This window comes from Vidua macroura, chromosome 19, assembly GCF_024509145.1.
Source record: "Vidua macroura isolate BioBank_ID:100142 chromosome 19, ASM2450914v1, whole genome shotgun sequence".
Lineage (NCBI taxonomy): Eukaryota > Metazoa > Chordata > Aves > Passeriformes > Viduidae > Vidua > Vidua macroura.
Window position 1 is genome coordinate 3182509 of NC_071589.1, and position 17928 is coordinate 3200436.

Below are 17928 nucleotides of genomic sequence, written 5' to 3' on the forward strand. Positions count from 1 at the left end.
CTTCAAGCATTGCCCTGCAAGTACTGACGCCCCATCCCTGCCCCTCCCTGAATGAGGCCTGCAGCAACCTGGGACAGTGGAAGGCATCTCTGCCCACACCAGGGGCTGGAACAAGATGGGCTTTAAGGCCCTTCCAAACCAAACTCTTCTATGGTTCTACAATTCTAAATTTCAAATACCGATCCCTCTGTATAAAGAGGTGCCAAAACAACCCCACAGGTTCTTCTTACCTTTGACTTCCTTGTGGTCTCCATTCTCTTGAGGTTCTACCTTGGGCTGGGTGACCATAGCAGCTTGTGTGACCACCGCCTGTCCCGCGACAGTGTAAGTGTTTGCTGGTGCTAATCCAGTCACGTTGGTGACTGACACAGCTGGGATCTGGTGCACAACGTGAACTGTCTGAACTACAGGCTGCTGGGAGGTCGATGTTGTCACGGGAGTTGCAACAGTGTAGGTGACGGGTTTGATAGCTTGTGGTAGCTGCCGTTGTACAGTAATTAAAACTGGCTGGCTAGAGAGAGGTGATCCTACCAAGAAAGAGGTCAAAATTAGACTGCCAATTTTCATTATTTCTTCTAAGCCAGTCGTTCTTTTAAACTTCACATTTAAACCTCAGAGAATTAACAAGCTCCTTCGCTACTAATGCCTGAATGAGCCAAAAGGTAATACAGGACAACGAAGGTTAGGACAAGTGGTTATTCCCAGCTCCAGGCTCAAGGTAAGGGCTGTACTGGCTCAGCAAGACCCACACACCCCAGCTCTGCCCCCAAACAAAGCTGTGCTCAGTACTTATTTAAGTAAAGCCCTTTCCAGAGAGGAACACGTGTGTGCTGCAGGTGTTTGTGCAGCATGCCAGCACTGGGAATGCTCTCTGTGTGCTGCACTGGCAATCCTGAGGAATGCTCAGAACCATCTCTGCCCTCTGCAGTGCCACATTTCCATTGCCAAGAAACTGGATGGCAAATGTATATCAAAGAAGGTAATGAAACAAACACATCCTTATCCCATCGTGTCTAATGTTCTTTTTGTTTTAAATAGGAAATTTCTTATCTCTCTTTATCCTTTCAATTCTTTTATCCCCCCTACTCTGGAAGGATGACATGAGCACAGAGGTGTGAAAGGCCTTTCCTTATTTCTCTAACACACACAACCTTACCTTTTGGGTTTTTTTTCAAGAGAACTGTTACAAGACAGCACAGTCCTACAGGACAGAGGCACAGCCTCTCCTCAGCAACAGCGACCCAAGGTTCTGGAGCAGCCCCAGGTAACAACGGCCCCATGCGTTCAAACAGACCCTCCCTGGCTGTTCCCGACTTTCTCACAGATCTGTTCTGAACAGGTGACATATATACTGATTTTTGGTGTACACATTAAGTCTTGGCAGTATTTTGGGGTCCCCCTCTGCCCCCCAGCCCCAGTGCTGAGCTCAGGGCCGCTCACCTGGGGCACTCTGTGCAAATCGCGCTTCTTGGATGACGGCGAGTTTTGGCTGGATGGCGCTGGGCTCGGGCTCCATGGGGACAGGAGATCCTTCCCTGGACAGGCTCTCGGGGGTCTGGACGCCACTGGAGTGTGCAGACAACACTCCAGAGTGATTAGGAGAAGCTGGGGCACTTCTGCAGTTAGAAATGAAAGCAGCAGCTGATGTGTTTTAACTTCTGAACTGTGAAAGCCCACGGCCTTCCTCTAATGAGAGCGTGACACACTGCCCGCAGCAGGGGAGGGCACAGCTACAACCCAGAGCTCAGGATCTTTTAAAAAGCTTCTGTTAAACAGGGACAGAATTTAAAAGCAAACTCCAGGTACAGTTAACGGAGAAGAAGCGGCTGGATGCCTTCTTGGGGAGACTCTAAATCTGTGAAACATGAACATTTCTTCTGGTGGAGAAGAACAATGAGCAAATCTGAGGCTACAGGGCAAGTAGAAAAAGATCTGCACCAGCAGAAAGGCCATAACTTTACAGAGGGAATAATTTAAACCCAGGTATTTCCCCATCACAAATTCTGCTCGAACATTAGCAAACTGAATACACAATTGTCATCTCTAAGGTCAATAAAATGGTAGCTGGTATCTGAGAATTTTCTTTGTAAACAGTTTTAAAATCCAGTAGATGGCAGTTAGAAATTAAAATTATAATTCTGAAAAACCCATCAAAGGTACAGCAAGGCTTGCATACATTAACAATCTGATAGTTATGCAAACTGTGTTCTTTAAAAACAAGCAATAAACACAAGCCTGATGTATGGGGCAGCCTCCTAATGAAACACACAGAATTCAAACACTGAGTCTGGATGAAATTAAATTACTAAACTTGTGACTGTATCCAAAGCTATCAAGTCTGTAGCAGCCTGAAGATTAAACAACAGCCATAGTCTTTTTGTTCATCTGGTTTTCCTTACCTAGAAGAGAGTGGTCCCAGAGGGGTTCTAAAGCAAGGTACTCCCCTAGGCCGCCTTTTCCTAAAAGCCTGCTCTATTAATTTGCTTTCAGAGGCAGGGTCTATCCTCCAGAATGAGCCTTTGCCTGGTTCTTCCTGGGAACGTGGTACTTTGATGAAATAACGATTCAGAGAGAGATTGTGACGTATTGAATTCTATGGAACATAAAAAAATATGTAGAATTCATATAACTTTTCCAAGTCAGAATGTGGCCTACTGCAGCAGTTTGTACTATAGGAGACTCGGGGTTCAGCTCTTTAATGCCTTAATTTAACAGAACTCAGAGCACTACCAAGCAGTGCCATAAACCTGAAAGGACTCTTGCATTTGTAAAATCTTTCCCAACAATTAAAAACCCAGTATTCTAATTGAAATAACAGGAATCCCATTTATTTCATTCTCTCATGAGAAACATGGTGATTGAAACCAATGTTTAGAACACTACAAATACTTGTGCAGAATGCAGTGTTAAAAACAAAAATAAAAATGACCAGTGCTTGTACACCACCCTTCCCCAGGTGTCCCAGCTCCCTCCAGGAGGGCCAGCAGAACACAGCATAGACTGATTCTGATCCTACATGGTAGTTCTGTTGCTGTTGTACAGTTCAGAAAGAAAAGGCTAAATAAATTACACAAGTTCCACAGGCAGCTGGATTGCTGTGAATTCACCCACAGTCCAGTTTGTCTCAGTAACAGAGCCAAGAATTTAATGTGTCAATTAAAACACCAAGTGGCAGCAGGTCCTGAACCAGCTCTTCCAGATCTTTGTCACCACGGTCCCTTTGCACCTTCCCACATCCTCAGTTTGCTGCAACATCCCCCCACTCCTCCATCAGAGCAATGCACAGAACTGCTGACACCCTCAAGTAGTTCTATGTGTGCTAACTTTGCACATAGAATTTAATTTTATTTTATTTTTCCATTTTTTTAACATAGATAAACCCCAAAATCTCTCTCAATACTATCACTGAACAGGAAGAGACTGATGCTAAGGATTCACCCTGAAACACTTGTGGGGGAACAGAGGTAAATGGGAAAAAACTTTATGTTAACAAAAGCTCTCAAAAATTTGCAAAGCCAGTGTAAAACTTGCTCAAATATCTGAGTTCATGACCCTGGCGGTAAGTCTGGAAAGCTTAAAGCAGTGATGATAACCACATATGATTTCTTGAATGCAAACTGATGAAACCAGAGATGTTTTTTTCCCTGCCAAAAATGGAAACAGAACTAGAAAGATGCCAAGAACATATTTATAAATTGTATTTATTTCTCCATATGCTAGAATAAAGGAGTAGATCCAAAAATACCTGCTAAAATAAATTCACAGAGAGGAGCCTTCAAATGCTCATCAAAATGAGACCATTGTATGCTAAAGGATATAAATACCTGTGCCTTAAGGTGTGGGGCTGGGCCACTGTACATGTGTTTGTACTCTATGTTTTCAATGATATGTGCATACATAGCCTCCAATTTGATTTAAAACATCTATCCTAAGTCACCTGAGCTGCAATCCAACTCCTAATGTGGAGGAGCTGGCAGAGCAGTGACTGAACAGCATCTGATTTTCAGCTTTTCCAATTGTTTCTATGAATAGCTGCTGATTAATGACTCCAGAACACACTGTCTGCTGTGCCTACCACCTTGGCTTTAGGAAGCATTACAGCCCCAAATCCACAGCCTGCTCTGTGGCAGAGCTCTTTACCTCAGCATAACTCTGTGTGTGTGTGTTGGGTTCATGATGCTCACAAAGCAACACCATCTACACAGATACTCAAGGTACTGCAAAATAGGAAGCAAAACACGCATCAACATTTTATAAACAGAGTCTTGTTGCTAAAACAACACGACTGCAGCCAGGATACTGCACTGTTATGTGGGAAAGGGAAACAAAAGAGACCTCCCAGCCACAACAGCCAAGTCCTTGACTAACCAAACCCTTAGCAAACAGCCAGGAACAGCTACATTCCCTGCTAACCTTGGGAGAGTGACCCAGCTTTCATTTAGGCTGTATGACAAAGTATGTGATTAATATTGAAAAATCTCTTCCTCTGCAGGGAAGGCTTATATTCTTCAGTCTTCCACTTGTGCAGCCAACATTAACACTTCCTCACTTTTCCCCTTACCCAATCTCCCCAAATTTTACCTCCCTGCAATAACTACAGAGGGAGCAGATAGCCCAGCATGGACCATGTGCTCCAGGTGTTCCAGGCCCTGCAAACTGGGCTCCTTGGCATCTGAGACACCCAAAACAGCACCAAAGGCACGGAGCCTTCACGTGTGCCTGGGAAGGCTCTGCCAGACTGATCTGTACTGGTTAGTCATCCTGGCAAAAGCTGAGGCTGGTCTTGTGAAAATGAAGAGAAAGCAGAAATTAATTCTGCAGAGTTGAAAGGTTTGGTACAGGAATGGGCAAGTTCACAAATCAAACAGTGCATGAACCAGGGTGAGATAATGACAGATAACACACTTGTTCCTTCACCTGCTGCATGGGCAAGATCACTGTTTTCAAACAGAGCTAAACTTGGAGCATTTGATATCTCCATTTTATCTCGAGATAGCAACATGGATGTTTACACAACTGTAAGTTACAGAACATGACACCTTTCCTAGATAGCATAGAGGATTCAAATCCAGTGCCAAAGGCACTTTGTTTTCCCCAAAGTCTGTCTGCATCCCTACTAGAGGTTTAGAGAACACCATTCCATCAATAAAGCAGCATTTAAAATACAGACTAATGTAAATTGCCCACTTTGCTGGAAAACTTACAATCAGAGGAAAGACAACGTGCTCATTTGAAAAATTCTGTATCTGAAGGGTTATGAGGCTTACCAACTGCCTGCTCATGACCATTTACAGCTGCCAGTATTGCTCACATGTAAAACAAAAATATTCCAGAAATCAAAATTACCTGCCAGCCCTTGTCTGCTGTCCTGTAGTAGGGATAATTTTTAGTTATGTGCGTATAAATTCCATTTAGTGTAAGCTGCTTATCCGGGGCCATTGTAATTGCTTGGACTATTAACTGTGCATAGGAGTAGGGTGGCTTAGAGTCATCCTGGACAGAAACAAGAAAAGTCTGCATCAACAAACTTTGAAGAGATACACACTTCTCACCAGATCAAAAGTCATAAAACATCATTAACTTGACTTAGGGCACTTTTGGACAACCAAAATCTTGAGGCAGAAAAGAAACTAAGAAAGCTTCATTCTTCTGATTAGCAATTTTAGGATTACATACATTTTGCAGATATGTATAACAGCAAAGAATTTTCTATAGCCTCCAAACAGATCTATAACTGCACACGAACCCTCCCCCAAAGGGGACAGGGGTTAATCAATCAATCAATCAATCAATCTCACATCTGATCACAAAACCCTACACACAGTTTTTAAAGCCTGGCATGTTAAATTACCACTCAGTGCATACACCTTAGCAAACAAAACATCCCAAGTCTTCCATTCAGTTCAGGTGTAATTTCTGGCATTGGTTTCAAGCTGTGTTTACCTTTGGGCTGTCTCCCCCTGAAGCTTCCTTGTCGTTTTCTGACTGTGAATTGTCAGCCATCAAATGTAGGTCAGATGCTATTCCACGACTCATTTTGTACCCTGAAGAGCCTGCGCCGCGGGGGCTCGATGGGCAGGAATTCGCAGCACTGTAGAGCATAAAAAGAAGATCCTACTATTTTGTTATACAGTATATCACCACATTATGTCTCATCAAAAAGCTCTTACTGCAGCAAAGCCACTACCAGAGATGTGAGGCTGCAGCTAAAGGGCTGGCAGGGCTTCCATTCCAAACCACCTTCCATGCCTTGCTAAGCCAGCCATGGAATCAGAACCACTGCAGGAAGAAACCTCACTCAGGCTTTCCTCCTCCAGACAAGGATCAGCTGATTGAGCAGGCTGTACTGTATTTGTGTAAGATTTGCCACCTTAAGTCCACCTTAACTGCATCAGCAACCACAAATTTTCAGACAATCGTTGGAAACAAGACACACATCTTGCATGGAATTTCTGCCATATGCTTGTGTTCAGTCTGCCCCCAAAAAAATCATCTCTCCTGTGTAGTGTTTTTGCACATTTGAGAAAATATAGCAAGCAGTGAGGTAAAAAAAGGTTTGATTCTCTTTTAAATTGAAACCAGCATTATTTTAAGTGTTTACAGGTGTGTGCACATACTTACACATACATATGTGTATAAAAATCATAAATTTATCTATAAATGGGATGCATCAGCACTGACTCAGCTGATTTAATGCAGTATTGGGCCAACAGAGCAGATACACTGTTAGAAAGCAAGAGATGGTGCCAAACGCTACAAAAGTATCTCCTAACACTTCACATTTTGCCATCCATCACAGAAAACCAGGTAAAACTGGATATAATTCCACTGGAACATCTTTCTAGCAGTGGTCCCCTGCCTTGCAGAATCCACAGGAACTGCAGCTGCACGATGCCAATTTTCTCCTATGATTTCCTTTCATCCAAGAGGAAAGAGAAAGTCAGCAGGTGAGGTCCATCCCCTTCCCCAGAATAATTCTGGCAGCTCTCTTGCAAGGACACACTCTCTGCAATTCATACTGCAGCTGATTTCCAGGCAGCCCTCAGAAATTCCAAAAAACTAGAAATCTCAATAGCTGCACCTGGCTGCGCCCCCAGAACCAGCCTTATCTCCAAAGATAATCTTTAATCTTTGAATCTGTGGTTCAAAACATCAAGAACAAATAAATCTAGACAACGTTCTTTACATCTGTACACCAAAGCTTTAACAATTTACATCTGTCAAGGTTTGTTTGTCTGCCTGGCTGGCCCCTCAAGTTTTTTGCTACCTCCTTTCTTATGTACAGAAGGAGACAAACACTACAGACTGGGCAATATATACTTACACTGAGAGTTTCAAAGCTTCACTTCCCAAGAAATCCACCCATGATTTGTTACTAGTGATATACTTACTATAAGAGAGAGATGGCAATTTTTAAGTGTTGTATAGAAGAATCCTTGGTTAAAGCCCAAATGTGTAGTTAATTTATTTTTTTAGATATAGGTCACTCCTGCTCTGTGTTTGCACGTATCAGCTGACAACATCCCTCTGCTCTGCTCACTTCAGCATATATTGACAAAGAGACACATATGGTATAATCAAAGCAAGTTTACAAGCCTTCTACAAAACAGGATGATTTGCAGAGAAACTGTCAGGCTTTGCTCTCAAAATAGACTCCAAACTGTCATCTTTTTTTTTTTCTGTAATAAACTACTCAACAGGTGCATGAAAGCCCTGAAGAGAATTACAAAATTCATAGCAAGGCAAAGCCAGTGGTGATAGATGGGATATTATCTGAAATATTTGTGAGCTGCTCTGTCGTTGGCAAGATGTGTTTTCCCTGAATTCTTATAAGAAAGCAAACCTGTAACACAGCCAAGTCTAGGTATCTTTTCTCTCTGCTTCCATCATTTAAGCAAGTGTCATTAAACACTCCCAGAGAGAGAGCAAGAGCTTGGCAAACATGCAAGAAGCCAATTATCCTTCCATTCAAATCTCATTAACAAGTTGTACCTTTTTAAAAAGTGAGCATGGACCGTTCTTCACTCAAGTGAAGACACAGGAAGGGAGAGGGGACAAAAAAAGCTTCCAAAACCATGTAAATGACTGAAACAACTTTCAGGGCCTTGATACTGAAGTTTTGCTCCTGATCTTTCCAAGACTTTGAAAAATCCCATCTGAAGTAATTTGTGAGGACAGGTTGCTTGTGTTTAATTGAGTTTGGTCCCAAGTAACAGGTGGGACAAGGGCTGCAATTACCAAAGCAGCAGCAGAGCAGGGAAAATCCTGGATCAGCCACCCTGACACTGAGCTCTGCACCTCAGCCTGTGCTTTCAGTAAAAGGTCTGCTCCCTTCCAGCAGTGACTAACCCATAACAAATCTTCTGAAGTAACAGATCAGTCCATTTTCCACACCAATAATAACCCAAACCACCATTTTTGCTGATGATGAACTTCAGGACAGTGACAAATCAGGACGTTTTAAAATGGTGTCATTTAAAATTGTCTAATTTGAAGCACTGCAATAAGCATGCAAGAGCAAAAAGCAATTTAAATTGTTGAAATGCAAGAAAAATCCCAGGTTCTTGAGCAGAATGTTATACATTGAACATGTTAATGTTCATGCAGCTATGTCAGCAGAAAGGGGGTTTCTGGAGGCAGGTAAGGCTGAGCTTCAGCTGAATTTTGACATCAAAAGCAGAATCTTGAATGAGAAAGTTGTGCTGAGGCTGACTGCACGTGGCCCTGATCCCACCTGCAGGGTTTAAATACCTGATAGTTCCTGTGGGAGAAGGGAGGGGGCTGATCAGGTGAGCCATGTTGTCTGGAATGTTTATTGTTAAGGGAGAGATCTGGGGTTGCACAGGCTTCACTGGGGACTCCGGGGCCTCCTGTTTTTCTCTCTTTTCATTGGACAGAGCTGTGAATGTTATCTTGATGTTTGTGCTGGGAAACCTGAAAGTACAGCTGAAAAATAAAAATAAAAAAAAAAAAAAAAACCAAATATATGAGCCACTTGTTTACAGAATGTAAGACTTTCTGAATAACTTGCACGTTATCACCTAAGCTCATTTAGAATTTATAATTTTATATATATATTTATAATTACCCATGACCATCTTCATTTTAAGATCATACAGGGAGATCAATATGACCAGAAAAGATCCCCAGGTAAGCAACTGACATTTGCTAGGGAATAAAAAGGAAATCCTATTTTTTCTAACAAGGGCAGTTTGTGCATTGTGTCTAAATTTCATGAGGTTCATCCTGAGCTTGCAGTAGCCCCAAAGCAGAGCTATTTTAAAAACAAAACCTCATTATTTTATGATGCCAAGGAAAGGCTTCAGCAAATGAACAAGTTGGTCCATGATAGCAGAATTAATCAGAAGCATGAACGTTGGCCAATTTGAGGTCTAACCAGTTTCATAGACTGGTCTAAGAGATTTGGGTTCTTTTCTCTTAAAATACCTATTAAATTAAATATATATCAATTCCAATTCTGCTCATTTACAGGGTATACTGCTGCTTTAGTACTACATTCAAATACCTTTTTTCAGAGCTGAATTTAAGACCCAATTTCAGGAAACTGCCTATTTTCATGTATTACCAAGGATTACACACCTAAATTTAATGACAAGCAATAAATTAACAATGTGCAACTGTTTACAAATTTGAAAAATAAAATGCAATGAATGTACCTTAGGATAATCCTCCTTCTACATCCCTGTGCACAGCATTTAGAATTGAACCCAATTAAACAGGACAGGCTTGTTTCTGACTTCTCAGTAAATAAATTTGCTCAATCTTGAGCAAAGAAGAAACTTAATTTTGTCTCAACAAAAGCATCTATAAAAATACAGTTCAAATAACTTTACTACCTCCTCATCCTTAAGTTGTTAGACTACACTGAGCACTAAACCCACGATGACATTTACACACCTCCCACATGATGAAAAGGACTTTCCAGCGACACTATACCCAGAAAGAAACCTTACAAAATGTTGGGGTTTGGGTTTGTTTTGCTTTTAAGAGCTTCTAGGCAGATCTAGTTTTATACAAAAAGGAAACAAGCACATGCTGGAACAAGGGGTAAGAAATGAGCTATGAATGCAAAATACAGACTGTAAATAAAAGTGATCATTCCTCTGGAAAAATATATTAAACATAAAAGTGATGTAAGAATTGGCAGGAACACTCAGCTGCGGAGTAGCCTTAGAAATGAACTCTCATGTGTTTTGGCTTTCATATCTTAAAATGAATCTAAGGATGTTTATAGAACAAAGGCAGCATTTGATTTTCACTATGTCCCTTGCCACATGCACCACAGTGGTTCTTTTTCCCTACAATCCACATTCAAGGATCAGGAAAAAGAAAAAGAATTGACAGTGACCTTCCTTTTCTCTCTGTCTTACTTCTGAGTACGGACCGTGTCCGCATTTAACAGACGACCTATTTCTGAAACATGCTCAATGTACTAAATTAGGAACAGAATCTATGCCAAAAAACTGCACAAGCAGTTCAGCAAGGAAGTTAAGTGGACCAATTTCTGGGTTGGGTTTTTTTAATACATTCAGTAACAACTCATTTCTCCGATTTTTCCAGTAGAAAGTATTTTGTGCTTGTATCGTTTTAGTGACAATGGAAAGGGGTCTTGGTTGTTTTGCTAATAAAAATATTTTCCAAGCATTTCTTTTAAGCAGCAACAAAAAACAACACTCAAGTGTATGCAAAGACAGCCAAAGATTAAGTAAAAATCCCTGTGAGAAAGTGAACAACATCTGCTTGACACAAACACAGATTTAGTCACCTTCCCTATGCATTTCATGAGGCTATTCCATACCTGCAAATTTACCTTAAATGCTTGTAAGACCACATTTATTTCAACTCAAGAAAAACATGGGAAGAATTGGACATGGCTTTAGGTGCTAATTCTCTGATTAGAGTCCTTATTGCCTGGTAAAAAACCACCCCAGTGCACAGCACTGAGGAACTGGAGTCCTCCCGTGCCACACCAGGTGAGGATGGGGAAGAGGTGGATCTCCACAACTTCAGGAACATGGAGAGGCAGAAAAGGAATACTCAGCAGCTCCTTTGGTATTCCATGTAGGCACACACATATTAAAAGATCTCCCTTTTACCCTACTGCAGCCCTGAATGCATCATCTCCCTGTGGGCACCTCTGGCAAACAAGGCAGCAGCACAGACATGGGGCTCTCAAATGTTCAAGGTTGGAAAAATCCACCCACAAAAAGCAGCCCCAAACACAGGAGCTTTGACCAGCCAGGAGACTCCAGAGGTTCTACACATGCCAAAAAACCTTTAACTGACAGACATGAAAACCCAGAGGCATCCCCAGTGCAGTTTACATTTCCCATGCCTGAAAGGCCAGTGTAAGTAAGGAAGATACAATGTACTTACAAATCCCTGTCTGGTTAGAGCAATGAACACCTGAATATTATCAAAAGACCACATCTGTCAATTGATTCATATTTGCAAACAGTTTTTTTTTTTTAATGGAAGGATATTTTTATAGCTGGAATTCAGCCAAAAAGCAGAATAAAGAGTGTATACTAACCAAGAGAATTCCTGAATAAATTGCAGTTATGCAAATGTCTGATGTTTACATCCAAAATCAAAGTACAGAACATGTTCTAATTTGATCAGAATCAAGTTGGTTTTGGCATATTCTTTAGTTATACAATGAACTAAACAAAAACCACAGAAACACCCACAGGGAGAGACCTCATCAAACATTTAGTCCTTCATAAGCTGAATTGGGTTTTACTCACTGTTCAAAAGCTTACAATAGTTTCACAATACACTACCACAGGATGGCTTGCTGGAGTAAAAACTCATCTAGACAACCCAGTTACAAAAAAAAAATCCCAAAGAAATAAATCTGTTTTGTATATTTATTGGTGACAAGTCCAGGTGAGCATCACAATGGAGCCACTGCATGACCCAAGGAACCACAGAGGAGATGTCACAGCTAAAACATAGCTCATTACATCACTAATTCTTTAAATTAAAAAAAAAAAAGCTCATTGTGGGTTGATTACTGGAAAACAGACAGCAAGCATCACATCATTTCAAACTATTCCACAGATAACTCCTTTATATCTGCAGTTCCCAGCCAAACACAGCGATGCTGATCCAGGCAGGACCTCTACAGAGTTTAGGAACTTTGCAGGGTGCCAGAGAAGTGTCTCAGGGTAAAATGTACAAAGTCTAGTTTTGTCACATCTGTATTTCCAGTATTTTCTCATTTCCCCTCAGCAGTTCTGTCCATACTGCAGGGAAAAGCTGATGATACACTTGTAGTTCTGCCTGTGTGAAAATACCATCTGGCTGGGAAGGAGGAATTTCATCCTGTCTTTACCTGGGAAACCAAAACACAGCAGAAGAATTCAATTTCTTCCCTGTACATAAACCCTGCTGTGACACCAAGTGCTTCAGCATCCTTTGAATTATTCCAGTTTAATTGCCTTCTAAGAACCAGGACCAAAATCAGACAGAAGCTGCCATGCCACTTTGATCAGCAGGTTCTTTTATCAGCACCTCCAGATTTTACATTCAAATAGATTATAAGGGTTGAGCAGTGATAACCCCTGAAGTCAGGGTAGTTACAAGTGCACAGCTCAATTCCTTCACACTGACTGTGATACTGAACCCCTGTTAACTTAAAGATCCCCTGAGATTTAAACAGATCTGAAAGAATAACAAGATGCCTGGTTTTGAACTCTTGTTGATTTACTGAGAGCCAAGGACAGCTTCAGCTTTTCACATTAAAAAGCCAAGACTCAAAAAAGAACCCAGTCAGCATCTGGGAGATTGCTTGTGTCGATTTTTGACTTCAAATACTTTCAAGGTGAACACGGGCAGTGTTAACTCCCCACAGAGAGAAGCAGGGGTCATTATCAACATCTGCACCACCAAACACAGCTTTTCCAGTTTTCTCTGACAGTACAGCAGCCTAAGATGATACTATCTGTACTTCCTTCTGCTATTTTGATCAGTGAAGTAACCAAAAAACATGGAAATCACTATACTTCTAGCTATGGTCTCCTTTCCATGGAAGGGAGATTTGAAACTGATCCATTTTCTAATTCCTCTTACCTACCTACTTGTGATTCACTTCCCAAACTTTCCCCTGATTCCAGTAAAAATGACTCTCACAGCCAATTCATTTATTTATACTTCTGGCAGAAGATGTGCACACTGACACTTAATCACCTACAGTGTACACTAACAGGCCCGCTTTTGAAATAATTCTTTTTCACAAGTCAAGCAAAAAATGAGCTTTTACATCTTTCAGACACAATTCAAGAGAAATCAAGTTTGGAAGGGACCTCTGAAAGTGTCCAGCCCAATCTCCTGCTCAAAGCAGGGTAACTTCCAAGTTAGACCAGGTTGCTTAGAGCCTTGTCTGTCAAAATTTTGAAGCCATCCAAACATAGGTAAGGAAACTCATTTCTCCTAAATACACTCTAAAGCAGTGAAGAGTTTTCTCATTTGTACAGACACAAACTCTTCGCTGCAACTTCTACAGCTGCTTGTGCCCAAAGTGTGAGCCTCTGGAGAAAAAAATTAAATTAAATTGAGGTCCTTTAGCCTTTCCCTCTGCCCTGAGCATTCCAGCAGTGAGTCCATTCAAGCAAGTGCCTACTGGAACGTGGGTGCTTGGAAATTACAATTTGATTGACTTCCTGCTAATGGGTAAATTTCAATTTGAAAGCACAAGGACCCCAATTTCATCTTTTCTCCATTTGCTGCTTCATTTATTATCGATTCCATCACAATGGATTAATAGGATATTAATTATAGATTAAACAATATGTGGCTGTGGTTTTTAACTGGTTTTTAAATAAACAAGACTTAAAAGATGAGTCTTAACAAGTACAACCAAAATTACCATGGAAGTGAAAAAAGCTCAACAAGTTGAAGTATGATTACATATTTCAGTGTCTGAATTTTCTACCAAAAGGTTTCTGACTGCTCAACACCAAGAGCAGGCATACTGAATTATTCACATCCAGAATTTATTTTTAAGACTTTGGGCTGTGTGTAATTGAACTAGAAGTCAATACCACACTCCATTTCTGGAATAGAGTCATCACCTTTAGAGCTAAAAGAATCAGCAAACCCAAAACTTATTAAGAAGACAAATTGAACTGAATTGCTGTTTTTATTTCAAGATAATCGAAAAGTACCCAACAGTTTAAAGTCTGGGCTTCCAATCTAATAACAAAGGTGATCTATAAATCCATCCAAATTGTCATATATTGAGTAGCCACCTGAAAATTCCCAGCACTAAATGATTACTAATAAAGTACAGGTTATTAGGAAAATACCACACAATTTTTTACAGTAGGCATTGTCTTGACTCTTTAAACAGAAATAATTGTTCAGATATCTGTTTTACAAAGTCTTTTCTAGGATTACTTTTAAAAAGTGTTGTTGTAACACTTTGCCATCACTAAGAGTAGAGGAAAAGTTATCACGGATACCCTGAAAAAGAGTGATCCAGTATAAAACTAGATTATAATTATTTTCTTATAATCCTAAACAGGGATAACTTTCTCAATGGGTAATTTGTTCATGTAGGTGCTTGTTCACCTTACATGAGGGGCCACCTTGTGCTCCTGTCAGAGATTTTAGCTTTAATGTGGCATTTTTAAACCTTTCTCCATTGTTGGCAATAGGAGTATCTGGTTTTTTCTATTGATGGGGGAGTGGTGATGAAAAAAATTATCTATATTAATGGAACACAAAGCCCAGCTCCTCTAGCAGATTTTTAGAAGGGACATTTTTGATGCCCTCCTGCTGGCAACTGACCACAGCCTGGGAGAAACCACCCCAGCCAGAACATGGCATCACTTCCTACAGGGCCATGTCCACATCCATTGTGGTGGGATGGATTCCTCCTCCTCCTCCTCGCTTTGAAACCAAGTCCTGATGTGGCTAATTTACCATAAATTTACATTCAATTATGCTTAGCCATTACTAGTCAAGGCACTTCTAGAGGTTACCCAAAAAGCAACTGCCCTTTAAAGAGTGGCAGTTTTTCCTCTGGGGACTGAATCCCGACCTCCCACGTGTTCCCCTTAATTCCCTGTATCCTTTGCAATTGATTTCTGTGGCCCAAAGATCAATCTTTGCACAGCACGTCCTGCACACAGAGACTGGGAGGGCTCGAGGCACGCTCGACCTCTAATGCCATAAGGAACAACACACAGGCAGATTTTTAAACCAGCAATTAGAATTTTTATTCTGAGCACTGGGCATTCTCTTCACAAGGATTTGGGTATTTTTTTCAGGTGTGCCATTGCTGTCTACACAGTGCCACCTTAACAGGATGGAAAACACTCTAAAGAGCAAGATCACTGATCCATCTATCTCTGATCTCTTAAGATTCAAAAGCAAAGATCTATGCAGCATCAGAAGTGATGAAATATTGCTGTAGCCTCATGTTAATTCAAGTCGGCCAATAAAACACTTGTAGCAAATTGTAAGCAAAGGCTGGAAATACAATCCAGCTATAAATTACTGGCTCCCTCATGGGAAACCTCAGTTACAGATTTCCCTGCTCATGTTTTAGCAAGTGCATAAGAAGTATGTAAAGCTGTTGGTTGATATTCCTTACAGGAGCGGTGCTGACCTGCCTCAGAAGGGTCTGGAACAAACCTGCCTGCGTCAAAAAATGATCCTATGACAGCAGAATATTGATGACGACAACAGGAACATTCCTGAACCACCAGCAGCAAACACAAACCGGGTAATAAACACATGACACCCTCTGAAATGGTGCTCAGCTCGTTCCCACTCACAGAGCTGACATCATGAGAAACTGGGCATTTTTAACCCTGTATTCACAGCAGGTTCTCTAAGGCTATTTGAGAGTTTAGACTGAAAAGAGTGTGCTGAAGTTGTTCCAGTACAGCAAATTTTGCTGCAAACGTAAAGGATTCTATTAACAACTTGAAGCTGATCTCACTCCTCCCCTGCATTATTATGCCACAGAAAGGGTGTTCACAGTATATCACAGATTTTCAAAGGTTCTTCTTTCAGCAGCCAGGATCTCTTTTCTTTCCATACCAACCACACAACACCAGTACCGATCAGCAGCAAAAATATTTATCGTACAATCCTGGCAATGTGCTGTGGTTAATTAAAAGTACCTATCTCAAAATCACAAATTTCCACTGCATTCTCCTCTTTTCTTAAAGGGCAAAATATTGAAACCAGCAAGAAGAAAAAAAAACAGAAACCCAACCAAAACGTACAGAATTTCAATGCAGTAGCCCTGCACAGGCTGCAGGACTGAGAAAGCACTTGGCCTGCAGGCAGGAGTGTAGGCAGCAGTTACTGTAGAAACCGAGCTCTTCCCTGCTTTTCTCTGAGCAAAAGAAAGACACAAAAGAGCTGGAAAACAGCGATCGATGGGAAGCAGCTTATAAAGCTGCTTGTCACATCTGCTGCAGGAAAACCAGACACTAATTCATTAAAACTGCTCATGTAATGCCTCTGGAATTTGAGGCTCCCCAGCCTGTGAATACAAAAGAAACTCCGCCTATGGAAACACTGCATTTTCGGGTGTTTAGCATCTCTGTACACAAAGCTGTATGCAGAGCCGGGTTGTGTGGTCTCAATCTCTACATTTCCTACTAAACTATAAAAACAATTTAAAATTTGTCCAAAAGCTGGAGTGCCTCCACCTTTGCCAAATTGCAAACAGTCCCAACAAAGCCTACATACATCACTCTACAACACAACAGCTTCCTGCTTAAAAAACACAAACAAAACACTTGCACTAGGAAAACAGAAATCAATTATAATTTTTTCTTCCTTCCAGATATCTGCATTTAACCATAAATATGCAGGCTCCAACTTTCTCCGTGACAGTAAATGCCATTCCAAAACTTCCCATAAAGCACAGGATTTCCAGCCACAGCTGAACCAAAGCTGATAAACCAAACTCTCCCCATCTTTTACCACCAAGTTGGCTGCTTAGATGTGCCTGGCACCTCAGTCTCAGGGTACTAGTGGGGGTGCAGAAGTTCATATGGAAACACTGAGGTTCTAATAATATCAATCAGTGTTAAATAAAAGCTATCAGCAAAGCAAAGCAAACTGCTGGGAGCCAAACAGACAGTTCCTGGCATCTCACATTCCTTACAATTAAAGCAGTAGGAGGAGTACAGTGAACAAGTGCTGTCATGATGTGTTTTGACGCAAGCATAATCATAAAAAAAGCCCTTGTGACTCATATGTTACTTTAGTAACAAAAGCCTTCATTTATTACCTCATCAGAGACCTGCATTCCATTGCAAAATTATGCCCAAACTTCCTAATCGTTACCAAGAGAGCAGCTACCCACTGAGGCAGGGCTGCACAACGATTATTCCCCATTCAAGGAAGCAAAGTTTATTTTAGATGGGCTCTTCAAGGCAGAACTCTGCTTCCAAGAGCAGCTCAACCCTTTATTTGACACAGAAATCCATGACTAACTCAGGCCATTGAAGAATGACAAAAACCGCTTCCTACCAACTTGAACTTTGAGTAGACAGCAGTGTTTCATTTCTCCCCTAAATCTGGTCAAAGAACAGGCTTTTTTCAGCCTCCTCTCACACAGCTATGGGCATTAATTAAATTTCACAGTTGCTTACCTAAAGATGTCTCATGATCAAGAGCCATTCCATATTTGCTTCACTGTGGTGATACTGCTGGGCTGGGAATCTTAACAGAAATCAAGATTTTTGTATTATATTCTGAGACTTTTTTAATAAACCAAGCATGCTCTCCAGAATGTTTGTTCTAACAACTTTCCGATTTTCCTTCTATTTGCAAATTCTTAAAACTTTTCTCCTGAATGTGCAGACCCTCTAGAAATGTTCTATGCACTGACTGTTTCACAGTGTGACATAAATCTAGGTTCTTTTGTCACTTGTG

General features: G+C 41.0%; 1 protein-coding gene across 1 annotated transcript in view; it reads right to left on the bottom strand.

The window, feature by feature from the left end:
• Positions 1–17928, bottom strand: part of FOXK2 (forkhead box K2) — a 44629-nt gene that overhangs the window by 4008 nt on the left and 22693 nt on the right. Inside the window, exons 2-7 of the mRNA XM_053994441.1 lie at positions 8752–8946; positions 5944–6091; positions 5347–5493; positions 2400–2593; positions 1441–1616; positions 231–527 (exon numbers count right to left, since the gene is read on the bottom strand). Of these exons, the coding sequence (XP_053850416.1) occupies positions 231–527; positions 1441–1616; positions 2400–2593; positions 5347–5493; positions 5944–6091; positions 8752–8946 (1157 nt within the window). The remainder of the gene's footprint in view (positions 1–230; positions 528–1440; positions 1617–2399; positions 2594–5346; positions 5494–5943; positions 6092–8751; positions 8947–17928) is intronic.